The sequence below is a fragment of the Drosophila obscura genome, unplaced genomic scaffold (genome assembly GCF_018151105.1).
Source record: "Drosophila obscura isolate BZ-5 IFL unplaced genomic scaffold, ASM1815110v1 contig_58, whole genome shotgun sequence".
In the NCBI taxonomy this organism is placed as follows: domain Eukaryota; kingdom Metazoa; phylum Arthropoda; class Insecta; order Diptera; family Drosophilidae; genus Drosophila; species Drosophila obscura.
Genome location: NW_024542848.1, coordinates 358794 through 386456, shown reverse-complemented (window position 1 = coordinate 386456; position 27663 = coordinate 358794). Strand labels below are relative to the sequence as shown.

The window sequence follows — 27663 nt, the reverse complement described above, 5'->3', positions numbered from 1 at the left end:
TCCATGACAAATCTCTAAACAAATTTTCAAAAGGAGTTTCAAGTACTTTTTTATACGTTTGTGCATTTATATTTGTTGTCAAAAACTGAAGCTCACATTGAACATAGTATAAGATAGCACATCACACCATCACTCCTCCCATACGACTTTGAAGACGATCCAACAGGTGCTCTTCATTCCTAAGATCATGGAAATAGTAATTGTATCAGTCGGGTTCTTCTAAACTAATTTTTTCTCATCCGAAAAGACCACGTACCGCCAATCAAAATTTCAGGACATTTGCTCTTTTGCTAAATATAATCTTTTTTCGGCCATCTTTAAGTGTGAGTTATTTCTTTAAATTAGGTCACTTTAAATATTAAGCATTCTTTATCACTCTTTATAACTCTCTGTATCGTAGAAAAGCTTGCTTTAACACCAAATTTTGGTCTCTGATCTTGGATGTAGACTCTACAGTTCGATGCCCCTTTTAATATTTTTTTCTTGTCTGCATTCGATATCACTCTATTATTGTCGCCTTCATTGTTTTTACCATATCCCGATTTATTGCATATAAAATTAGATGTAACTTTACGACACATTCCGATTTTTATTGGATATTTTACCTATTGACAGCTTGGATTATTGGTAAGCTTCAATTTTTTAATTTTCTGCGACAGATAGCTTTTTTTCTTTTACCCATTATAAAGTAAATATATCACATAATCAGACAAAAAAAAAACGTGTTCAAATACCGAAGAACAAAGAAACGGAATTAGCATGTGCTAACCTGATGCAAAAAAACAGCATATTTTACGATCGAAAATAAAAAAAAAACAAGAAGGAACGTGTGAGTTGCTTCTCGGGACGCGACTCCACTTATACCCGTACTCAGTCCGTATATACATTTTTGAGCTTATGATTTTTTACAATTTTAGAATTTAAAAACAAAATTTAACATTTAAATTTGTTTGCTTCTCTGCGTTACACACATCCACTTTTACCACAAATCTTATATACCCCTTAACTCTTTTTTGAGCACAGGTATAAATAGTAAAAGACATATAACGGGATCTTATTATCGCATTTACTTTTTTCCACTTTTTTACTTCTTTTTTTTTTAACCTAATGACGAGCAGTGTATTGGTTCACAAATGTCAAAGTTATTCAATGTTTACATGAAGTACTCAAATTTGGCTCACCCTCATATGTTATACGATTAAATACTAAACAACATTTAAATTGTTCTGTTTAACACATATACTATCGACTGTATCAACCTTTAGACTCACAATTTTGTTTCCTAGATTGATAAAACAAACACTAGTTTGGCTTTACGCAGTACTATATTCATTATAAGAATATATTTAAATTCCATAGACCTACATAATTTCGAACACAAACAAAATAACTATCAGGAACAGGAAAGCTTTATAATCGAAGAATTACATGTAGAATCATTTTTTGGTAGGAAATATATAGCAAAATATCAAAACCAAAGGAAAAAAGGATCCTCAGCCCAGTATAATAAAATAAATTAATATCGTAGAAAACTGATTCCGTACTAATAAGCTGATTTTGGAGTTATTCTCCTATCTTCTGATGCATTCGTGCGTGTTGCTTTTTCCTTAATTTATTTTTTAGTATAGAATGATTTTGCTTACTTGAATTACTTAAATCGTGACGAAAAAACATTGGAAAGCTCATTAATGGCTGCCTGGCCTACGGCTTGATTTACTTGTCCACGCATGTTCTCCGGTACATAGCGATTGGCCCCAGTCTGCTGTGTAATGGCACCGCCGACTGCTCCAGTGACACGACTGGAAATTCGTAAAAAAAAAAATGTTTGTTTTCCGCTAATTTAATTTATTTCTTGTATATAATTGTATCGTTTCGCTTGAAACCACTTTGTGTATTTTCACTCATTTGTTTTAATTTTACACTGATATATAAAAAAAAAAAAAAATTTACAAGTTCGTGACGCAAAGAATTTAAATAATAAAAATTATATAAATAAACTACACAACTAAGAATGCCAATGCGTATAAATAACATACGCAGTGGAGCAAAAGTGAGAAACTCAAACGGGTAAAACTATCGAGTTCAGATCCGACAACGATACGAAAATTAATCACTAGTCGCTCAGTTTGTGGCAGTGAAAGTTTCGTTTTCGGTAGCTCGCAGAAGGTATTGTTTGCGGACCTTTTATAATATCTTTTGCGAGCCTTTTATAATATCTTTTACGATACGATTTTAATATAATTAACGAGCCGAAAGTAATATTAATAGTAGCCCACTAATAATATTAATATTCTTTGGACGCGACTCTACTTTTATACCCGTACTCAGTCAGTATATAAATTTGTGAGCTCATGATTTATGTAGAATTTTAAAAAAATTTACATTTTAGATTTTTTTTGCTACATCTGTTATCTACATCTAAAATGTAGATTATACATAAACAATGTAGATTCTAAATCTTCTCCGCAGAGGTCGCGCATTGCACAGAACAGAGTGTGTGCGAGCGAGAAAGAGAATGAGTAGTGGTGGTCTCATGCTGCAGGAGGTGTGGGAAGCAACTGAAAATTAAATTCTTCATTCTGGCTATAAATATGATCCGATCTGATTCAGATTCTGGTAGATATCTGGTAGATATGGTCATTCTATACTATACTACGCGTTACTTTTCTGGTATCTTTCAAATTGTGGCTGCCACAGATTTTCGTCTTTTGTGTGGGCGGAAGGGGGCGGTGCGAAATTTCGAAATACACTTGTATCAGTGTGATATCACATGAGTCTGGAAACAAAATTTGGTTGCTCTAGCTTTTATAGTCTCTGAGATCCAGGCGACAAAAAAGACGGACAGACGGACGGACGGGCGGACAGACAGACATATCAATTCGGCTATTGATGCTGATCAAGAATATATATACTTTATGGGGTCGGAAACGTTTCCTTCTCTGCGTTGCAGACATCCACTTTTGCCACAAATATAATAAACCCCTTAATTTTTTTTGAGTACCGGTATAATAATATTTTTTGGCTCGTATTTTATTTTGTTCGCATATTTATTATTTAAGTAGGGACGGCGCAAACGCTGTTCCCGGCTAGCAAAATTTACACGGACGAGCTATTCACATTAGGAATAATCGCACACGTCAACTTTTGCGAGACTTGAACGTCCCTTGGTTTTTGTCCACTAATGCTTTTTTTGAGTCCGCTTGCGGACATTGAGTGAGGCTTCAGTAGTCTTTTCAGTAGTCTAGTCGACCCCGTTTTTGTGTTGGAAAAAATAATAGAAACGCCCTCGAAATTGGTGCGAGCTCTTACAGTTCCTCGCTCTACACGACATTGACGCCATGCTCATATCAGAGACGCACCTAACAAATAAAAACTATTTTCACCTCGATAGCTATAACTTCTATGCGACAAATCATCACGATGGCAAGGCACATGGAGGTACTGGCGTTCTGATCAAGAATCGCATTAGGCATTATCCATTGCCCTCATTTGCTACACATTATCTACAGGCAACAGCAATTCATATAGAAATTCAGAGTGGCTACCTAAACCTAGCCGCACTATACTGCCCACCACGCTTCTGCATTTCCGAAACAGAATTTGTAACATTCTTCGACCTACTAGGTGACTGATTTATAGCAGCTGGTGACTACAATGCCAAGCATACCCATTAGGGATCTAGACTTACCAACCCGAAAGAAAGACAACTATATAACGCTATAATAACCCCACGAAACCAGCTAGACTTTATCTCTCCGGGCAAGCCCACATATTGGCCCACAGATCCAAACAAACAACCCGACTTGATTGATTTTGCAGTTACACGAAGGGTGCTGCAAGCTCAGATTAATGAAGATCACTTTACAGATCTATCATCGGATCAGTCGCCCATTCTACTTCACCTTTGCGACCATCCACAGCTTTCGGAACGCCCACACTTTCTAACTTCTAGTAAAACAGATTGGCTCAAATACAGGAAGTACATAAGCTCTCATATTGATAGCTGCCCAAATATTAATTGTAAAGATGACATTGATGGGTCAGTCGAAGCATTGGTATCCTCAATGTCACTGGCGGCAAAATACTCAACACCAATAATAGCATCTAATAAACATTCCAACAGCAGTCGTATTTCTAGGCACATTGAAGTGCTGCTACGCGAAAAGAGAAGGCTTCGCCGAGAGTGGCAAGCACACAGATCACCTTCCTCGAAAGAGCGGCTAAAAATAGCCAACCACCTACTACGCAGAGCCCTAGAAGATGAAAAAAACCGAGATCAAATATCCTATATGGAGCAACTCTCCCCAACTAGCAAACGATTCCCACTGTGGAAAGCAAAATAAGGCGTATGCCCAAAAATCGAGATTGAATCACCTTTGCGTACACAAACAGGAGAGTGGGATCGCAGCAACAAAGAGAAGGCAAATACATTTGCCGTCCATCTAGAAAAAGTCTTCAAACCACACCCAGCAACAAAAGCTTTGTGCTCCCACCAACCAACAATCCCGAAGCTACTCCGCCTATCATATTCCAATCAGGAGAAGTCACAAGGGACATTAAAGACCAAAGCAAAGGAAGTCTCCAGGCCACGATTTCATCTTCCCTAAAATGATCATATAATTGCCGAGCTTTAAGTATATTTCCTTACTGTGATATTCAACAGCATGATGAAATGGGGCTATTATCCTCAAGAATGGAGGAAATCAGTCATCACAATGATCCATAAAGCCGGAAAAGACAAGTCCAAGCCATCATCATATAGACCTATCAGCCTACTGCCTTGCTTATCAATGATATTTGAAAAGCTGCTCCTGAATCGTATCAAACAGCACCTACACATCAACGGTGCCATCCCGACTCACCAATTTGGACTTCGCGAAAAACACGGAACCATTGAACAAGTAAACCGTATAACCTCTGAGATACGAAATGCATTTGAAAGACGGGAGTACTGCTCCGCTGTTTTTTTGGATGTCGCCCAGGCTTTCGACCGCGTTTGGTTAGATGGCCTAATCCACAAAATCAAAATATTACTTCCACAGAACATCCATGGAATATTGGAGCCATACCTACTGCAAAGAAGTTTCGCAGTACGATGCAAAGATTTCCTCTCTGAATATCATCCAATTGAATCTGATGTAACGCAAGGCAGCGTGCTTGGACCGACACTGTGAATCATATTCACAGCAGATCTACCGACAAACAGCATAATAACAACTTCGACATTTGCTGATGATACTGACATATTAAGTCGCTCCAAGTGCCAAAGAAGGGCCACGGAACACTTATCATCTCATCTCGTGGCCTTAGAAAAATGGCTAGCCGACTGGCGCATGCATGTAAACGAGCAAAAGTGCAAGCACCTTTACGTTAAACAGACAAACTTGCCCTTATGTCTATACAATATCAACATTCCACAAACCACCGAAGTAACATACCTTGGTGTTCATCTGGATAGAAGGCTTACTTGGCGTAAACACATCGAAGCGAAGAGAAATCTACTTAAATTTAAAGCTAGTAATCACGTTCACCACTAAAACTGGAGTACCAAATATATTTTTACAATGTAGTTCTCAAACCCATCTGGACATACGGCTCAGAGCTTTGGGGAAATGCTTGCGTTAGTAATTTAGAAATAATCCAGAGAGCTCAATCGAAGATACTAAGAACTATCACGGGGGCACCATGGTACATACGGAATGAAATTATCCATAAAGACTTAAATGTAGGATCAGTTAAAGATGCAATTGCAAAGTGAAAGCAAAGTACCAGGCCAAGCATCCTAATAGACTTGCGCAGTCTTTAACTTGGCACACTAGCCATACACGACTCCGGCGAAGCGACCTCCCCACCCAGCTATCAGAATTAGGCTGTGGCCCAAAATTAAGATTCTTATAGATTTCGGGGTTTAAAAATTTTTAACGAATTATGGTTTTTTTTTTATGGTGTAGTTTTTTTTAAATAATTTTTTAAAATCTGGTATTTTTTTTTGTTTTTTTTTCAGAGGTAGTGATACTATTTTTCACATAACTTAAGTATTTTATATCTGGTTGCATAGAACTTTGCAGTTCCGAAAAGCTGACAAACGCAGCTATAAATCGTATCCAGATACTTTGTATCTGCAGCTTAACGCCTGAAAGATATTAAGCTTTCAAATTCAAATTTCATAATTTTTTGCGTATTTTTTTTTTTTTCTCGAAATTTTGACTTTAAAAACTCGGAAAAAGTTGAAAAAAAATAATTTTTGGCCAATTTTTGGCAATTTTTGTTTTAGATAGACGCATTAATTAGGCGTCGTTTAAGGCCTCGCTCTTTTTCTGAGTACAGAATAGTCGGAAGGCTGTCAGCGAAAAGCATGAGTTTTGCAGAGCATTCATAAAATAATTCCCAGAGGATAGTCCACAAACCGAGTTTTTGTGGCTAATACAATTCTGACGTATCAGATGTTTTTTTGTTGTTTTTACCATTTTCCTGTCTGTCATTGTTTACACTTTCGTAGTGAATTCCGATTTTTTGTTGTAAATGTCAATTATTTATGGTTGCATTTGACAATTATCGAAAAAATACCGCACAGAAACGTGCGAATTAGGAAAATCCCAGATGGATGGTGGAATAACAGGGAAATTTTCGGAATGGCAAAACCTTACGGACCATCCCCGAAATGGATGGTGGATGGTGGCCTGTGGGAATAGGCTATAAAACAAAAAATAATTTCTTTCGAAAAAAAGGCCCTTCAAAGTCAATACTTAGAACCACTTGGGGCGTAACTACCCAGTGATATGTTCTAAGGTAATTACTTCATACAAGGAATTTGTGATACAAAAAGGTACACTTGTAGGTTTATTTCTTCGAGCTACGCGTTGATGAGTCAGACGGAAAAAATACAGCATATACAAATAAGGAATAAATATAAATCACGGGAAAATTTTATATGTTTGTTTGTGCAACGCTTCTTTAATTTTCTTTAATATAATTCACGCAGTAAAATTATATTCATATTATTTGTGATTAATATGGATATCGATGTTGCTACTTCACACATGTTTACAGAATTGCTTTTTTATCCAGGCCATTGTACGGATTTACTTATAAGCAAACATTTATTTTGTTTTTCAAAACATTGCCGAAAAATAAAGTAACTACAACAGTAACATTTTATATGGAGAAACGTACATCGGCAAATTTAATCAAATATCCAAGGCAGATACTTTTATGTATGATGTTTTTCATACTACATATCGGCATTTCCACCGAAAAGCAGGGACCGTAAATATTAATTATCTTTTTTTTAATAGAAAAATCACATACTAATAATAGACATAAATAAAAATGGATTGCACCAAAAAATTTGTTTTGTTGTTGTTATCGGAGAGGATATGATTTTTAAATTTCTAATTTTTTACGGTTTGCTTCAATGATAATCACTATTTTTTAGGAATGTAATGAACTTTATACATAATCATTATTTTTTATAAAAAAAAAAGTCAACTTAAAAATAATGATTATAAGAGATTTTTATTTTTTTCTCTCAAAAAAAAAATCAAGAGTAAGTAAGACCTCGCGTCTCTGCGTTTGACCTTTCACCAGTACTATTTTATATCCTTTTAAAAGCTAGCCCCGCGCTTAAATGTTCTTCTGAATTGGCCTTCCTCGAGTGGCTGTAAAAAGCTTTAATGCTTACGAGCTCCATATGTGTGGCCTAAGAGTTGAAGCAGATAAACACGCTTATGTAGCACTTGATCGGAGGCCTCGTGCGGATCTATGATCGGTAGGGCCCACATTAATACACTCGTCACTTTATATGCTCGAGATCCTTCCAGACGCTCCTTCGGCAGGTCGCCCATGATATGCTCAACCACGCGCGGCCTAATCATACAACAATTCATATTGTATGTAAAGTAATTTTGCCTTTTCCCTTGGTCGCTTAACGTCACGGCATGCCCTCATTTTATCATCTATTCTTTTTCTATGCTTCGTTTTGTTATCTTTGGGCTAATACGGCGTAGCTAAGCCTGCTGCAGCTGGGCATGCTCTACTTAGTTACTGCTTGATATAGCTGGAGAACTTTTTCTTAAAGATTTGGGGCTTTAAATGGTTTGATGATATTTTTTTTTCTATGGCAGAACTTTTGTTTAAAGAATTTTTGAAAACTGGTATTTATTTTTTTAAGCTTTTTTCAGAGGAAGCGCTTGTTTTTTCACATAACTCTAGTATTTTACGTCTGGTTGTAAAGAACTTTGCTATTTTGAAAAGATAATTAAAACAGCTAGAAGTTAAGCCCAAACACTTTCTGATTACAGCTTACCGTCTGGGAAATATAAAGCATTGAAATGCAAAAATTATGATTTTTGTGCGCTATTTTTTACGAAATGTTGACTTAAAAAACTCAGGAAAAGTCGAAAAAAAATTATATCCTGTGTCCTCTATTTTTTTGTGTATAGGTGCATTAATTGGGCGTCGTTCAAGGTATCGCTCATTAAAATCTATGGAGAGACTTTGGAGCTAAAATTCGTTAACCAAACCTAAAATATGGAAAAAAGGAACAAAAAATACCTTTTCGAAGGTAGACATAAGACACAACCAGACATAAGATACTAGAGTTATGTGAAAAAAACAAGCGCTTCCTCTGAAAAAAGCTTAAAAAAAAAATACCAGACTTCAAAAATTTTTCAAAAAAAAGTTCTGCCATAGAAGAAAACCATAATTCTTTAAAAAATTTTAAATCTCCATATCTATCATAAAAAGTCGGTTTGGATCCTGGAGGAAAAAAAAAGTTCGATTTTGTCGAGTAGTGTAATTAGGTTCAATAAATTGGTACCGGGGGTAGCTTTGTGGTCCCTTTACAAGGATATGAAATAATATTGGTGAAAACTCAAACACAGAGGCTGTTACTTACTGTTGATTTTTATTTTAAACGAAAAAAAATAAAAAAAATCTTGATTTTCATTTTGCGAGAAAAAAAAAATCATTTGTTATCATTATTTTTAAATTGAATTTTTTTGATAAAAAATAATGATTATGTATAAAGTTTATTAAATTACTCAAAAGTAGTGATTATCATTGAAGAAAAACGTAAAAAATCATAAATTTAAAAATCAAATCGGAAATGCAGAGATTGTACAAAAACAAAGATTTTGGTGCAATCCATTTTTATTTATGTCTATACGTATGGGACTTTTTTATTAAACTAAAAATAATCATTATTTACGGTCCCTGAATTATAGGGCTAATTAAAAATTATAAGTAAAGCCTATTGTCAAATACAAATCCCATATAATTTGACTTTTTTGACTTTTCATTTTAGTTTTTGACGTGTTCGACGTGACCCGTTGCACGTAATGGAAATGCCCATATGTACATCATTTTATTTTTTGTACTTTAACAAACAAGCAAAATATGTTGTTTAGTTAAGCGCAATATATTTTTAGTTTTATAATCTTTGATACAGAGAAAAAAAGAGATACAGATTTCGAGATACATATGTAGAATGCATATTGTTACTAAATCTTTTCTCGTGCGTATAATTAATATGTATATTTTTTGAAAATTTGCCATACATATCGCAATATTAAATGAGGATTGCATGTACAGCGAATCAAACAAGTTTGAGCACACCACGATTTTTCCAATTATTTTGACACCAAAATTGTATCAAACATTTACATATAATTTCGATCAGATCTTAAATAACACTACTCGACAAATCGAACTTTTTTTCCTGCAGGAACCAAACCCACTTTTTCTGATAAATTTGGGGCTTTGAAATTGTTTGACAATAATTTTTTTTCTTTTTCTGCGGCAGATATATTTTTTAAAGAATTTAAAAAAGCTGGTATGTTTTTAAACTTTTTTCAGAGGTGGCGCTTCGTTTTTTCGCATAACTTAAGTATCTTACATCTGGTTGTAATAAACTTTTTCCCATTCTGAAAAGCTAAAAATATCCAGCTAAAAATTAGACTCAAACAATTTTTTATTTCAGCATACGGTCCGGGAAATATTAGCCTTCAAATGCAAAAATAATGATTTTTGTGCGGTATTTTTAGATTTTTTAAGTTTAAAAACTCAAGAAAAGTCGATAAGCGGTAAAATGTGATTTTCGGAGGGCTGGCCAACCAATTTTAGATCCGTCGTCTCTCTCGCTGAATTAATGCACCTCCACACAAAAAATGAAGGACCCAGGATATATATTTTTTTTTCGATTTTCCTTTCATTTTAAAGTACAAATTTCGTAAAAAAAAATACCGCAAAAAAATATAATTTTTGCATTTGAAAGCTTAATATTTTCCAGACGGTAAACTAAAACCACAAGGCGCGTGGGTTCCATTTCTAGCGGCATCAATTAGCTTTTCAGAATGTCAATGTTCTTGAAAACCAGATGTAAGATACTTAAGTTATATGAAAAAAAAACCGCTACCTTCGAAAAGAGCATAACAAAATACCATTTTTTTTCAATTCTTTAAAAAAAAGATCTGACATAGAAAAAAAATATCGAACAATTTTTGAGACCAAAATCTTTCAGAAAAAGTTAGTTTGGTTCCTTGATAAAAAATCGTTTCGGGTAGTGTAATGAATCGTGTTGCATATTCCATATTTTTTGTATTGTACCATAACTAAACTTTAACAGTTCGGTTTTGTTACGCTTGAATATCGATTACTCTATTGGAAGCTATCTCATATATTCATCCGACTTTTTTTTGCCAATCTTTTTGAATCAAATATGTGGAAACATATGATACTGCAATTTGAAACGTTCAGTTTTATTTTCTTCATATTCAAAGCTTTGCATCTTATTGATTTGTTTGAATAATTGATTCCTTTCATAAATAAACAGATGATATTTTAACACGATCTTGGAAAACAATAAATATATTTTTCCCTGATTGTTGTGTTTTTCCTGTTACAGCTTAGATCACTAATATGAAAATTTGGACAGAGTTCCAATACTTTATTTCTTGTGTGTGTTTGTGTCATTTTATTTTCTTTTCTCTGCAAAACGCGTAATATTGTTTTGTGTCATTATAAATTAATTATATTTTATAACATTAGATAAATTACACAAATTAAATATAAGAGTAATAATAATGCGGTAATTTATTTAATATTCTTACTATATCAAAATCCGATCGAAATAAATATAAATGAGCATTTTTGCAAACGTTTCCTCAAAATTTATGTGGTGTGCGTAAATATTTTTGATTCACTGTAAATAAAAGGTTTTTATCTTCATTCATACATTCATATAACAATATGTACATATATATATATGTACACAGGTATGATGCTGTATAGGTTTATTTACTTCAATGCAATTCTGAAATTTTCAAGTACTGGTACTAGAATTCTTGTCAAGCGAATTTATAACGCACTGTCCATCGCATATTTCTCTTTTTTATGAAATTCACGAGGCAGATATATAATATTTTCTACTATTCTTTTCATAGCTTTCTTTAGTACGCATTTTTGACGGAGGAAAAGTCTTTTTCGCAGACTGAGAGGTTTTAAATTGATTTGGTTGGTAAAAGCGAGAGCCAATAAGTTAACATTAATTGTTATGGTTGTAAGTAGCTATATATATGACCATAACTTAACGACGTCTGTCATTGGATGAACAAGTTTGATTAAGATAATATCGTTTAGGATGTGCAATAGTTTATAACATTGTTATTATTATTGTTTTTATGTTATGTGTTGTAGAGTAGGTTCACAATTGCGAGAGAAAGAGAAAAGAGATAAGAAAAAATGTTTGTTAATTTGGTTTTTTTTTTTATTTGAAAATGTAATTAAAAGAAATAGTAGACTGCCCAATTATTATTCCGAATAAATACATATAGAGCCGCTCAACTGAATATGCTCAACAATTTTCAAAATTATATCCGCTATATCTTCTCAACCAACTTACCAATTTTGATAAAATAATTTTAATTTTATATATTGATTAATTGATAATAAATCAAAAAAGTTTACGGTCTCTAAGAAACGTACTTGTAAGATGATTCTTTTTTCGTCTATATCGCTTAATAAATCAATTCATTTTGTTTTGCAATTTAGAGAAAAATCAATTAACGTTGATTTTTTGTGAAATGGATCGCGAAAAGCAATTTAACGCTTTAAAAGGTTACATCGATTTTGGCCTAAATCAGCGCGAAATTTCCAAAGCCAAAATGTAGTTGGCATCTGAATTCTAAATGAGACAACAAATGGCAAAAATATTAAACGAGGGTTTCAGCACGCGACAACACCAGCAGCCAGCAATGACGCACCTAAGGTTACACGGCTTTGTTTTGGAAAAGAACAGCTCACAAGTCCCATTACACTACTCGACAAAATCGGATTTTTTTTTCTCAAGGATCCAAACCGACTTTTTCTGATAGATATGGGACTTTAAAATTTTTAAAAGAATTATTTTTTGAAGAATTTTTTAAAACTGGTATTTTTTTTAAGCTTTTTTATAGGTAGCGCTTTCTTTTTTTCACATAACTCTAGTATCTTACGTCTGGTTGTAAAAAACTTTGGTATTTTGAAAAGAAAATTAAAACAGCTAGAAGTTAAGCCCAAACACTTTGTGATTTCAGCTTACCGTCTGGGAAATATAAAGCATTGAAATGAAAAAATTATGATTTTTGTGCGCTATTTTTTACGAAGTTTTGACTTTAAAAACCCAGGAAAAGTCGAAAAAAAAAAATATCGTAAGATACTAGAGTTATGTAAAAAAGAAGCGCTACTTTTGAAAAAAGATTAAAAAAAATACCTGTTTTCAAAAATTCTTTAAAAAAATGTCTGCCATAGGAAAAAAAAAAATATCATTAAACCATTTCTAAGCCCCAAATCTATTAGAAAAAGTTGGTTTTGTTCCTTTAGGAAAACTCGTGTCGACTAGTGTTATAGGAAATCGCATTCCACACCATTATGCCACCCGCGCAACTGTGGTTTCGACTTAAAAAAAATTCTTCCTTTCGTAGGTCATGGTAGTAGGAGTTCTAACCTTCGGGTCCATCCAGGTTGAACTTTTTTTCATCGGAAAAGACTCTTTGTTCCATGTCAAGCGATATAGACGGCAAACTGCAGTATTGCACTTTAACCTATTCAGTTGAGCTAAAATAAATAGTCATTTTCTGTAATGTTTCTGAGGTAGTATCTTATAAACACGTTTCCTTTCATGTTTTTTTAACAATAAATCGATCTATAACATTCAAATTATTTCAACAAAGTTGGTAAGTTGTTTGAGAAGCTTGTTTACGGCTTTACTTTTGAGAATTGTTGAAACTATTCAGTTGAGCGGCACTTCACATATTTATAAGTTTAGGAATATTACAATTTTGTTATTGTATTAGCAAATAGGTTCACTCATCTTACAAGAAATTAAATTGGACATATAAAATAATCTAAGCCATATGGTTAGAGGAGAGAAAAAACGCACACTTATCTTCTCATTGTAAGAAAAATAGTTTTAGAGGCGTAATAATCGAGAATTGATAAAAAGTTTATAGCGCCTACCACAATAAAAACTGTTTATAATTTTAAATATCTCTTAAACCCTTGATGGAATGGAGTTTTCCATTGCACAAGAAATGTTGCTGCCTCCTCCGGGTGTTTATACAGACGGACGCACATCGCTTTTCAACAAATTTTTTTTTCCTTAATCTAATAAACACCCGTTAATAATTTACACTATGCAACAGACAATATAACTCTAACATCAAACGTACTTCTGATCGACTTAAGGATCCAAAATGTTTTGGCATGGTCACTTTTGCGTTTGAAGAAAAGTCCCTGACGCGACTCTACTTTTGTACCCGTACTCAATCAGTATATAAATTTTTGAGCATATAATTTATGAAAAAAAATTTATTTTTTTGCAACATCTGTTATCTACATCTACAATGTATATTATACATCTAACATGTAGATTCTACATGTACCATTTAGTTTCTACATCTCCTCCGCTAGGGGTTGCTCGCGCACTGAGCGCGGCAGAGTGTACGAACGAGAAAGAGAATGAGTAGCAGGGGGAGGCGGGGAAGCAACTGAAAATTAATATCTTCATTATGGCTATTTAATTATGATCCGATCTGATTCAGATCTGGCAATCTGGTAGATATGGGCATTCTCTACGATACTGCTTTTTTAGTTTTAGCGTATCTTTAAAATTGTGCCTGCCAAAGATTTTCGTTCTTTGTGTGAGTCTGGAAACAAAATTTGGTTGCTCTAGCTCTTATAGTCTCTGAGATCTAGGCGACAAAAAAATCGGACGGACAGACTGACGAACGGACGGACAGACAGACATGGGTATATCGATTCGGCTATTGATGCTGATCAAGAATATATGTATATACTTTATGGGGTCAGAAACGTTTCCTTCTCAGCGTTACACACATCCAATTTTTCCACAAATCTAACATACCCCTTAACTCTTCGAGTACGGGTATTAAAAGTGGTTTACTGTATTTCGTTGTGCGGTCACAAGCACAAACGATGCCGAACGATATGCAAGAAATTGCAAGATATTCTGTAAGCCATAGGAAACTCCATGGTTAAGTGGTTTAAATTTTGAATGATCACTTGGGGATGAACAAGCTTTCCGCAGTATGGGAGAGATCTCAAAGCGTTTGCTCACAACCGAAAAAAAATCACTCGTGTGATAATTTCGAAAGAGTGCTTGGCGTTGTTTGACCACAATAAAAGCGAGTTTTTTCGCCGTTTTGTAAGCGTGGATAAGACCTGTCTCCACCACAACACACAAGAGACCAAAGCTGTCAAAAAAGTAGGTTCTTAAGAGTGATTCTAGGCAAAAGAAGTCCAAAGTGGATTGGCTACGAATTGCTCTCTCACCTACCTTATTCTCTGGATTTAGTCGCTTGTGAGTATTTTTTTTTTTTTTCAAATCTCAAGAAATGGCTTGGCGGAAAAGGATTTGAGTCTAATGATGACTCATAACACAAATAAATGCCTATTTTGAAGACATCGACAAATATTATTTTTTGGAAAGGTTACAAATATTAGAGAAATGCTAGAAAAAGTATATAGAGCTGAAAAAAAAAATTATGTAGCTAAATAATAACGAATAATTAAAATAAAATCGTGTTTTCTTAGATAGGTCAACTATTTATCAACCCGCCCTCGTATACCCCTTAACTCTTCGAGTACGGGTATGGAAACTCTAAACTTTGTCGAATCGGACAAAACCTTTATATTTAATTTTTGTGCTTTACACGTGTAAAAAATCAGGTTGTCCTGGATGAGTAGACCACATCCTAATTCCAAAATATTTTTGTGGACTGAAAAGAAAACTGTACGATCTTTCACAAGAGTTTTGATTCGTTGTGATGGAATAGATATACGTGAAGATATAGCGACCCAAACTTTAAGTTGTAACGAACCATGGTTCCCCATGGTTCGTCACAACACAGGAACACCTGTCTTTAAGTTGAAAATATTTCTACATGTATAACCGTATAAATAATCACTAAGTAAAACCTCAAATTTCCCTAAAGTTACATTCCTTTCCCACGGTACCGGTGCATATTGATCACCTTACCGGGGACATTGGACACCTGTTGGGAGGCGATTGCTTAGGTAACTCTCGATTACCGGGCAAAACCCCCCACATGCGCAAGCCAGTCAGCAGTCTCCGACTTTCCTTACCGGGAATATTGGACACTGACTGCAGGGCTAATGATTAGGTAACCTTCTGTTACCGATCAGCCCGTCTGCACGCGCAGACTATAACTCGGCCATAGATATTATGTAAGAACCCTTCCCACGGTCTGGAGTAGAAATAAGATATCTATAAGACATTCATGGAAGGCCGGCCGATCTATAAAAAGGCAGTCCACCAGCCATCGGGGGCGGCAGTCAGTCAAACCACCATACGCGTCGTAGAACCATTAAACATAACATAGCCGGGTAGAATAATAATACGGAAGAATAAAGAAACTCATTAAAAATTAAAAGAACCAAAAGTGTTGTGATTTCTATTTCAGTTTCTGGCAAAGTTCCTGGTTTTCCCGATAAAGTCCTCGTGAATTATAAATAACTTGTAATTCAGGACCCTGGACAGACTGATGCATACCTCAGCCTGAAATAGGACATTACAAGTGGCGCCCGAGCAGGGACTTTAAAGGATTTTTTCGTGGAAACTTCAAGAAAACCGAACTCAGGGACTTCGGGGATTAAAGACCCACTGCCATCAAAAAGAAAATTGAATCAATAATAAGTCCGCGCACTTACATAATCCGGGCGCGAAAAAAAACGCGAAAGTATACGCAGTGCCGATCCTAAAAGTGCCGTTTAACAGTGACTCATTGCCAAAAATCAACAGAAATCAACATGGAACATCACGACGATGAACAACCAGAGGAGGCATACCCTGCGGGACACTTTTCCAATCCAGGGGTCAGCACCGGCTGGATCCACAAACTCCGTCGGGACGAACTAGAAGTCCTCGCCGAAGAATTCGGATTCGGCAGCGAAGGAACGGTCGATGAACGCCGAAAGAAATTTGCCACACTAGTCGCCGGGCCACTCGCGCAAGAAGCCTGGGTTCGCCTAGGAGAGTTCGAGAGGCACTATGCCAAACCAGCCTCACGCTCTCGTTCCAAGTCACCACTGCCCACTACTCCTGGACCATCCGACACACGCCAAATGGATCCTAAGACTGGATTACGAATCCCCGCAGCCACCGAATACCGCACTCCTGCAGCCCCGTTTCCAAGGCCCCTAGCTACAGAGACCCACCCAGCACCCGGACCGAGGGTCTTGCCAACGATCGACCGACCCATGGAAGGGCACCACTACAACCACGCTGCACCAATGGCGGAACGCATCCGAAAGTGGGGAATCCAGTTTGACGGCCAAGATGACCCGCTATCATTCATCGAGCTGATCGAAGAACGCGCGCTTTCGTATGGGGTGGACACAAACCAGCTGCCGCGGGCCATGGCCGAACTTCTCACAGACCGTGCCAGCCGTTGGTTCCGCACCAGCCGCCTACAAAGTTCCTCATGGGAAAATTTCCGCCAGGAATTCTTAACGTTCTTCTTGCCACCACGGTATTTTGAACAATTGGAAGACCGCATCCGAGCCCGCAAGCAAGTGGCTGGGGAACTGTTCAAAGATTTCCTCATCGAGATACGTCTACTTATGCACCACGCTGGGTACGACGCAACCAAGGAGCTAACCAGGATCTACGACAACGCCCTCCCAGCCTACCAGATGTACGTGCGCCGACACGAACTGCAGGACTTGTCACAGCTAACACTGCTGGCCACGGAGTTTGAGAGTATTCAAGAGCGGACCATCCCGAGCACTCTCGCACCACCACGACACACGCCCAGATACGCACGGCCGGCTACAGATCAGAGGAGCGGCGACTCCAATCGGACACCATTCCGGAAGCCTCATTGGGACTCGGCAGACTCACCAAGAAGACAGCCATCCAACCCAGTGAGTACGGCAAAGCCCGAGGTAGCACATCGCATGATCACGACCCCCATCGCCAACCCACGCGCAGCCTGTCGCCGGTGTGGTGAAGCAGGGCATGCGGCATATGAATGCCAAAATCCCTCGATCCTATTCTGCTGGGAATGTGGCAAGCGCGGCACCCGGACCATCGATTGCTGTCGCCAGAACACGTCGGGAAACGACTCGCGTCCTCGACTGACACGGGATCAGCCGAGAACGACGTCTGCCCCGACCCACGAATAAAAACCCCGCTACACATGAACGAGAACCGGATAGTGGCAATGGTAACCATAGGAGGACAGGCAACGGAAGCCACCGTCGACACAGGGGCATCCCGAAGCTTTATCAGTGCAAACCTCGCCCGACAACTAGACAACAACACCAACCTCCAAGATGCATGCGTCCGCATACGCCTGGCCGACGGCTCGGTCAGAGAGATCACCCAGATTCTACTGGCGCACATCAGACTGGATCAAAGAGAAGTTCAAATACCCCTCCTTATCCTACCAAACATGTTGGATCAAATTATCGTCGGCATGGACTTCCTATGCGCCATTGAAACAACGATCCAGTGCGGTACCACACTTCTACAATTACGAGATCAGTGCCACACACCACATATCCACACCGTTCCGACCAACAGAGTACAAGGCAACGAACCCCGACACCAGAAACAGAAGCCAACGGCGGCCGTCATACGTCCGCAACCTATCCCAACGATTTCGGCACCCAGCCACGCCAACATGACACCCATACAAACCTCAGCGAACATACGACCACGACCTACCCCAATGAACAAAACGACCCAGATCGCCACGAAGAACACGACACCCAGCCCAGCCCCAGCAGAGGAAAAGCGCCGGCCCACGAACATGAAGTCGAAGCCAACAACACGAAACAACAATCAAGCAACCGGGAAAACGAGTCCCACGGTCACTACGGAGCAACCGCGTCCTAGGCCAACCACAGGGGACACATATTCCAAAGAAACTACGAGAATCTCACCCACGAGACAAGCACTAACGCACTGGAACCCGGCGCTCGACACAGGAAGCCCAGGTCCAAGTCCAGCAACAGAGCATGTAAGTACCCTCTCTTCCCAGGAGAAAGTGAACATAGAAACACCCTCAGAGACGACAATCAGCCCTGAACCAAGACAACAACATAGACACCGACAACGGCAGCAACAGATCAACAGCCCAGCAACAAGGAAAACAGCCACGCTGACCCCACCCTGGTCGGGGCCCATAATTGAACTGATATCCACAGAGCCCCTCAACGCGGGCCCGGAAACCAGTACGATGGCCCCACGATACACCTACCGCAGCCCTGTCGTACCCACGGCCGACGCCACACCGATCCTCGCCCACACAATGGAGTACCTTCCGCGTACTGACATGATTTTTAGCGTCATGCACCGAGCCATGCCTAGAGCCATGTCCGAGATCTTCGTCGCCCATACAAGTCGTTGTTGTGATACCAGAGGCGTCATCGCGACTCACCTGTTCACGTACCAGTCTGGCTGTAGTATAACACTAGTACTACACCCGGCGTACCAAAACATCGTACCCATGGTCGACACCACACCCATCGTCGCCCACATAAGCGACTATCAACGGAGGATCGAACCGCCCAGCGCCTTCGATACAACCCTCTTACCCGAAGACCCACGCCAACCACTTGACTCCGAAGCCGCCGACCCAACAGAACATGAGCCTGAACCAGTCCCGGAGCCGTGGCCGCCAGACTTAGCCCCGCAGATCCAAGCATTTCTAGATGAGGAGCTACCAAAATTTGATGGCCTCCACGGGACGTCGGACATCGCCAAGCACACTATTGTCATGAGGGATAACCGGCCCATAAAACAGCGGTACTATCCTAAGAACCCAGCAATGATGCGAATAATTGATGAACAAGTGGACCAATTGATTTCGGAAGGCCTCATCGAGCCCCACAGCGCCCCAATTGTACTCGTCCGTAAAAAGAATGGGAAATAGCGCATGTGCGTGGACTGCCGGCAACTCAACACGCATTCCATCCCCGACGCATACCCGCTGCCGAGGATCAACTATATTTTGGAACGGTTACAAAACGCGCGGTTCATAACCACCCTCGACCTGAAAAACGGATACTGGCAGATCCCCATGGCCGACGGAAGTAGAGAAGCAACAGCTTTCACCGTACCGGGCCGGGGCCTCTACCAATGGAAGGTTATGCCCTTTGGACTGCACTCGGCACCGGCAACATTTCAGCGGGCTCTCGACACCGTGATTGGTACAGACATGGAGCCATATGCATTCGCGTACCTAGATGACATTGTCATCGTGGGCGAGATTTCAACGAACATCTACGCAACTTGAAAGTGGTTTTGTCCCGACTCCGGAAAGCGAACCTAAGGATAAATGCGGAAAAATGCGCGTTCCTTCAAACCCAAATCAAGTATCTCGGCCATATGATCAGCAATGAGGGAATCCACACCGACCCCGACAAAATTGCTGCCGTCAAAGAACTCCGGCCGCCCACCAACCTAAAAGAGCTTCGTCAATGCATCGGGATGGCGTCCTGGTACCGAAGATTTGTACCAAACTTCGCGACGGTCGTCCAACCGATGTCTCGCCTACTCAAGAAGGACCAACCATGGGTAAGGTCCGAAGCACAACAGGCTGCTTTTGACCTACTGAAGACACTTCTCACGACCGCCCCCGTCCTTGCGTGCCCCGATTTCAACGTCAAGTTCTCGCTGCAAACAGATGCGAGCAATCTAGGAGTTGGCGCAGTTCTCACCCAAGAAATCGAAGGCAAAGAACGAGTCATAGCATATGTCAGCCGACGACTGAACCAGGCGGAAGAAAACTACTCCGCTACTGACAAGGAGTGCCTAGCGGTCATTTGGGCCATTCGAAAACTACGCTGCTACCTGGAAGGGTACCGATTCGATGTAATCACCGATCATCTCGCGCTAAAATGGCTAAATACGCTTGACAGCCCATACGGTAGAGAGGCGAGATGGGCCCTCGAACTTCAGCAATACCAATATGACGTGCATTATCGAGCGGGCAAACAGAACGTAGTTGCAGATGCACTATCCAGGCAGCCATTAGGAACACTCGCATGGATCGAAGAGGAGAAGACAGCCTGCCCCTGGCTCCAGCGCAGGATAAAACAAGTCCAGGACGAGCCTCAGAAATACCCCGACTACACCTACGCTAACGAGGAACTATATCGACATCTGGGCCATGGCGCCGACGACGACGACCATATAGCATGGAAACTCTGCGTAGCAAAAGATCAACGAGCCAGAATACCTCACGAATGCCACGACCAACCCACAGCCGGCCACCTAGGGGTCAGGAAAACCATCACCCGAATATCCCAACGGTACTATTGGCCAGGTTTCTACCGAGCCGTGAGGAAATATGTCCGTGGGTGCGTAAGCTGCCAGAAGTTCAAAGCTCAACAACGCAAGCCGGTGGGCCAGATGCTCACTCGCAAAGCCGAAGAGCCATTCGCTACACTATGCGCTGACTTCGTTGGACCACTACCTCGATCAAAGAAAGGAAACACGATGCTGCTCGTCTTCTTTGACACTTTCACGAAATGGGTCGAATTGGTACCACTCAAAAAGGCCACCACCGCTACCCTGGAACTGGCTTTTCGAGAACGAATCCTGAGCCATTTCGGCATACCCAAACGCTTTGTGTGCGACAAAGGCACGCAATTCACAAGCCGATCGTTTCGGTCCTTTCTACAGACAGCAGGAGTAGAACTGCAACATACCGCACCGTACTGCCCCCAGGAAAATCCAACGGAAAGGGCAAATCGGACGGTCAAGACCATGATTGCCCAATTCGTAGGGGATCGACAAAATACCTGGGACGAGCTACTACCGGAAATATCACTCGCAGTAAATTCCAGCGTCTCGGAGACAACGGGATTCAGCCCAGCTTTCATACTGCATGGAAGAGAGCCCCGTTTGCCTGGAGCCCTCTATGACGAAGTCACGACAGGCACCGGAAGCCCCCCAGAGACCGCTCTCGGCAAGGCAACCAAACTCAGCGAAGTATTCACAATAGTCAGAAATAACATCCAGAGGGCAAGCCAGGAACAAGGAAGGCATTACAACCTCCGCCGCCGGCAATGGCGCCCCACTATTGGATCCCAAGGACTCCTACGACAGCACCACCTCTCCAACGCGGCCGACGGATTCGCCGCTAAGCTGGCACCGAAATACGATGGACCCTACCGAGTCAAAGGTTTTGCATCACCGAACATTGTAAAACTACAGCATCCGGGCAGCCGAAAAGCGAAGGTTGCTAACATCAACGACCTGAAGGAATTCCACGAGGACAGGGATGCAACCGACGAGGCAAATACTACCACTAGCCCCCTAGCCACGACTTTGTTTTCCATACATTGGCAGCTGACCAGCCAAAGCCAACGAGCCTAAAGACTAAAGAGCCTATAACGAACAATGGTTCCCCATGGTTCGTCACAACACAGGAACACCTGTATTTAAGTTGAAAATATTTCTACGTGTATAACCGTATAAATAATCACTAAGTAAAACCTCAAATTTCCCTAAAGTTACATCCCTTTCCCACGGTACCGGTGCATATTGATCACCTTACCGGGGACATTGGACACCTGTTGGGAGGCGATTGCTTAGGTAACTCTCGATTACCGGGCAAAACCCCCCACATGCGCAAGCCAGTCAGCAGTCTCCGACTTTCCTTACCGGGAATATTGGACACTGACTGCAGGGCTAATGATTAGGTAACCTTCTGTTACCGATCAGCCCGTCTGCACGCGCAGACTATAACTCGGCCATAGATATTATGTAAGAACCCTTCCCACGGTCTGGAGTAGAAATAAGATATCTATAAGACATTCATGGAAGGCCGGCCGATCTATAAAAAGGCAGTCCACCAGCCATCGGGGGCGGCAGTCAGTCAAACCACAAACTATTATTTTTAATGTTTCTTAAAAAAAAAAAAAAAAAAAAGTTTTTATGGTATGGTTATGGTTTAAGACCATGGTGAAACTATACAAGGTTGTGTATTTACGCACCACACTGTCTTAGCTGTGATTGCATGTGTATGAGTGATGAAGGGAAAGGAAAAGTTTTTTTGAGGTAAAATCGTGTCGGTAGTGTAATTAATGCCCTTAAAGAGTTCACGGTTAAAAAGAAAACCGTTTAATATCGTTTTACTTGAGAATTTTTAATTTTTTTTGGTATTATGTTAGTTCTTCTAGTATTGTTTGTAAATTGATGAGGTAAGTTGAGTTCGTAGAGTACAAAAGAATATTGGATTTTTTCATACATAACTTCCTGTTCATTCAGTATATGTGATTCGCATGAGTCAAAACGGAATGTCTAATAATTGTAATCGATAAAAAAAATATAACTTTTTTCTTCAAGGAACCAAACCGAGTCTTTTTTTATAGATTTGTGGCTTTACATTTTTTTTTTAAGAACTATTGTATTTTACTGCTTTTTGTATAAGAACTTTTAAAAAATAGTATATTTATGTTTTTTTCAGAGGTAGCTCTTATTTTTTTCGCATAACTTAAGTATCTTACATTTTTTTGTAATGAACTTTGCCATTCGGAAAAGCTAAGAAATGCAGCTAAAAATTAGAAGGAACGTGTGAGTCCCTGACGCGACTCTACTTTTATACCCATACTCAGTCTGTATATAATTATGTGAGCTTATGATATATGTGGAATTTTAAAATATTTTACATTCTACATCTTCTCCGCTAGCGGGCACTCGCGCAATGAACGAGGCAGAGTGTGCGAGCGGGAAGGAGAATGAGTAGTGCGGTCTCTTGCTGGAGGAGGTGAGGAAAGCAACTGAAAATGAATTTCTTTATTCTGGCTATAATAATGATCCGATCTGATTCAGATTCGGCAATCTGGTAGTTATGGTCATTCCCTACGATACTGCGTTTTTAGTTTTATCGTATCTTTAAAATTGTGCCTTCCACAGATTTTCATCCTTCGTGAGGGCTGCAGCGGGCGGGGAGAACTTTAGAAATAGTAGTATCAAATGAGTCTGAACACAAAATTTGGTTGCTCTAGCTGTTATAGTCTCTGAGAGACGGACAGACAGACATGGGTATATCGATTCAGCTGTTGATTCTGATCAAGAATATACATACTTTATGGGGTCGAAACGTTTGCTTCTCTGCGTTACACACATACACTTTTACCACAAATCTAATATACTCCTTAATACTTTTTTGAGTACGGGTATAAAAATAATTATTTTTGTGCGATACTTTTTAGGAAATTTTGACTTTTAGAACTCAGGAAAACTAAAAAAAAAAACGAAAAGGAACGTGCGAGTCACTTCTGGGGACGCGACTCTACTTATACCCGTACTCAGTCAGTATATACATATACAAATATTTTACATTTTGTTTGCTACATCTGCTATCTACATATACATATACATCTACAATGTATATTCTACATCTAACATGTATATTGTACATGTTCCATTTAGATTCTACATCTCCTCCGCTAGGGGTTGCTCGTGCACTGAAAACGGCAGAGTGTACGAGCGAGAAAGAGATAGGTAGCGGGTCTCTGGCTGAAGTACGCGGAAGAACCAACAGAAAATTAATTTCTTCATTCTGGCTATAATTATGATCCGATCTTATTCAGATTCGACAATCTGGTAGATATGGGCATTCTCTACGATACTGCGTTAGTTTTATCGTATCTTTAAAATTGTGCCTGCCACAGATTTTAGTCCTTTCTGGGGGCGGGGCGAAATTTTGAAATACACTTGTAGCAGTGTGATATCACATAAGTCTCGAACCAAATTTGGTTTATCTAGCTCTTATAGTCTCTGAGATCCGGGCGCTCATCGAGACGCACAGACGGACAGACAGACGGACGGACGGACAGACGGACATAGTTATATCGACTCGGCTATTGATGCTGATCAAGAATATATATCCTTTATGGCGTCGGAAACGTTTCCTTCTCTGCGTTGCACACATCCACTTTTACCACAAATCTAATATAACTCTTTTTTGAGTACGGGTATAATTATTAATCCTGGGTATTTTATTTTTTTGTGTAAAGGTGCATTTATTCAGCGTCGTTTAAGTCATTGGTCATTAAAATCTATGGAGAGACTGCGGATATAAATTTTGGTTGACCGTTTTAACGTTGCTGGCCCACCAACGAATGATGGTTTTGAATTTTTGAATTTTACATGTAGCAAAATTGGAATTAAATACCAAGTAAATAAACATTGCTTTGTGATATATAAGTTGGTGTATATTTACTAAAAACATCTTACTGTTGGCATTCTTGAACAATTTTATTTATTAGTCGCCTATTTTGTGAAGAATAGATGTCGCTAAAAAGTTCAGGTCTGAAAATAAAACCTTTTTAAAAGGCCAAACTTGCAGAAACTTTAAAAATTTTAGAAAACTTCAAATTTTATTCAATTTTGAAAAATATACCGTACAAAAATCATCTTTTTTGCATTTGAAAGCTTAATATTTCACGGAACGTAAGTTGATACCACTAAGTTTATGTCGAATTTAAAACTGCGTTTATTAGCTTTTCAGAATGGCAAAGTTCATTATAACCAAATGTAAGATACTAAAGTTACATATGTAAAAAAAAAGAAGCACTAACTCTGAAAAAAGCATAATAAATACTAGGGTTAAAAGTTCTTAAAAAAAATTACTGCCGAAAAAAATTATAATTCTTAAAAAAAAAATAATGAAAGCTCCAAGTCTATCAGAAAAAGTCGGTTTGGTTCCTTGAGGAACAAAAGAGTTCGATTTTTTCGAGTAGTGTAATTTGTGTTTGATTACGCACCGTAAAACAAAAAGAAAAACACCATACCAAAAAGCTTGCATTGAAGGTTAATTTCAGTTCCATGTAAAAACATTTATTAGAAGCTAGCTTCATTCATTTTAATATTATAGATTTCAATGAATCAATAAATATTCGACTATAAGTAGACATAGGCAACAAAAAAAAAATTTGTTATTAGGAGCCCCAAATTAACAAAGTCAGCTTTAGTTTGTTTAATTGAAAAATGTGTATTATTTTTTTTACATTTTTAGTATGTACTTTATATACGCATCATGCCACATATCCCGATATATATGTACATACATAGGTACTCTAAACGTGCAACGCATACAAATGAAATGTGCCAAACCGGTGTAATTTATACCCAATTCTGGACAACAGAAATTATAGAAAATTGCATACTTGTGGTGTCATAATAACATAGGCAGTAAAAAGCGGTATAAATAAACGAGTTGTAAATTTTTGTTATGTATAATAAGAGGTTTCAATCGACGATTAAAAAAATATATGTACAGTAGCGGACACAAAAATCCGGACACTCATCTTAGCTAATTTTAAACCGATGGCGCGAATTCTAAAAACGTCTAAGTTAGTCGGGAAATATTTTTATTGCATATATATATTCATAATCTATTAATTGATGACATTTTTCGATTGACAAAGCAAATAGTTTCAACAAAATATTAAAAATGTAAAAAACTGTCGCCATTTTGAATTTGCGGTTTTGGAGCACCAAAATTCGTATGAGTAAGTCCTCAAAACATAATTTTCTAATGAATTTCGAAAAACGCTCTTCGGTAAAACGACAAATCGCCGCAGGAAGTAAGAGGAAGACCACCAAAAAGGACCTTCAAATTAGGATCTTATTCGTTAACGCTTGAGCGTCGAAGATCGGTTCAAATAGGCATAAGATATTAAAAGGGAATTTATTTAGTCGGTAGGTATCCATATTAGAATCAAAACCAAACGGCGACGTCTTCAGAAGAGTCGTGAGCCAGCAAAATCACCCCTTTTGGCATTAAAAAGGTCCAGAAAAAACTCAAAGTCAACTAAACTTGGACTGTAAATGATTAGAAAAACGTAATGTTTGTAATAATAGCAAGATAAACCAGTTTTTTTTTTGATAGTATGACGAATGATCGCGTAAAGTAGTTGAAAGCTTCAAAAATAAGTGCCCAAAACAAAGAGATTTGGAGATTTCGTTTTTATTATAGGTTGGTATCTGGCTTAAATTGAAGGATAGGTAAACGCGGTTACGTACAAAAAAATTTTAGATCTCAATCCGATCAAGAATCTGAAGCACATCATCAACGTTTTATGTATGAAAGCAGACACCCAAAACTTTATTTAAATTAAAAAAAAATTAAAGAAGGGTATTTTTACAAAACAAAACATTCTGAAATGTAGGATATACCAAGCTGTCCCGTAGAAAACTAGTCATAAAACACACAGGATGCCAAAAAAAAAAAAAGTATTACTACATACTCTTCCAATATTCATAGAATTAAACGTTGTACCAGAACAGTCCTGATCAGAAACCTAGAGTGAATTTTTCTGTATAAATATAAGAGTGAATACAAAATTATTTGAGGATTCTTTTGAAAACAAGGACATTGACTTTAAACTTTTTATCTATTTTTCTTGCCTTTTATATTGTTAGCTTATTTTAATAAGGTTTTTTCTTGAAAAAATACAAAAATTTTATAAAACAAACAAAATTTACATAAATTGTCCGGATTTCTGTGTCCGCTTCTGTACATAAAAGATTTAAATCTTTTGTATAATTAAAAATACAACAATTTCAGCTTAGGACTATGCAAAAAATATATTCTTGGCAAGGATACTTACGAAGGTAGCATTGGAGGAGGAAGTGCGCCTCCCGGTCGACCACCAGGTAGTGGTGGTGCACCACCTCCTGGTCGATTAGGAATAGCTGGCGCTGGGCGTCCAGTTGCCGGTGGTAATGGGGGATTCCGCCCACCTAATGATCCCTGAATGCAAATATGTTCAGGGTCACTTTGTAACTTTAAGACAATGAATAAACAATTTACCTGTACGGTGGGTGCTGGCTTACGGGGACCACCCGGACTTGGTGGAGACAGACGTGGATTATCCAATCCACTTGGCAACCAATCATTTTTAACCGGGGGAGGCAATGGGGATGACACAGTTGCCATGGACACGTCCCCTTCATTCAATTAAATAAAATTCAATATAACTTAACTTAATGAAAGTATTTATACTTACCTATAATTTGCAAGGCATCTTTACAGGCACGATACATGCGCAACATTTCCTCTCGCCTTGTTGCCGACTCAGCTGACTCTTCCATCATTTGTGCCTGAAAAATAGTATATA

At 38.8% G+C, this 27663-nt stretch overlaps 1 protein-coding gene across 6 annotated transcripts in view; it reads right to left on the bottom strand.

The window, feature by feature from the left end:
• Positions 1-27663, bottom strand: part of LOC111075963 (dynamin) — an 89338-nt gene that overhangs the window by 8191 nt on the left and 53484 nt on the right. For 4 of the 6 annotated variants that reach the window (XM_022369511.2, XM_022369512.2, XM_022369506.2 and 1 more), the window contains 4 exons: positions 27553-27646; positions 27357-27493; positions 27154-27296; positions 1644-1799 (listed from right to left, as the gene is read on the bottom strand). In XM_022369511.2, the coding sequence (XP_022225203.1) occupies positions 1649-1799; positions 27154-27296; positions 27357-27493; positions 27553-27646 (525 nt within the window). In that variant the 3' untranslated portion in view covers positions 1644-1648. Of the gene's footprint in view, positions 1-1643; positions 1800-11095; positions 11595-27153; positions 27297-27356; positions 27494-27552; positions 27647-27663 lie in introns of those variants that run through there. The other 2 variants (XM_022369509.2, XM_022369508.2) reach the window with 2 other exon arrangements.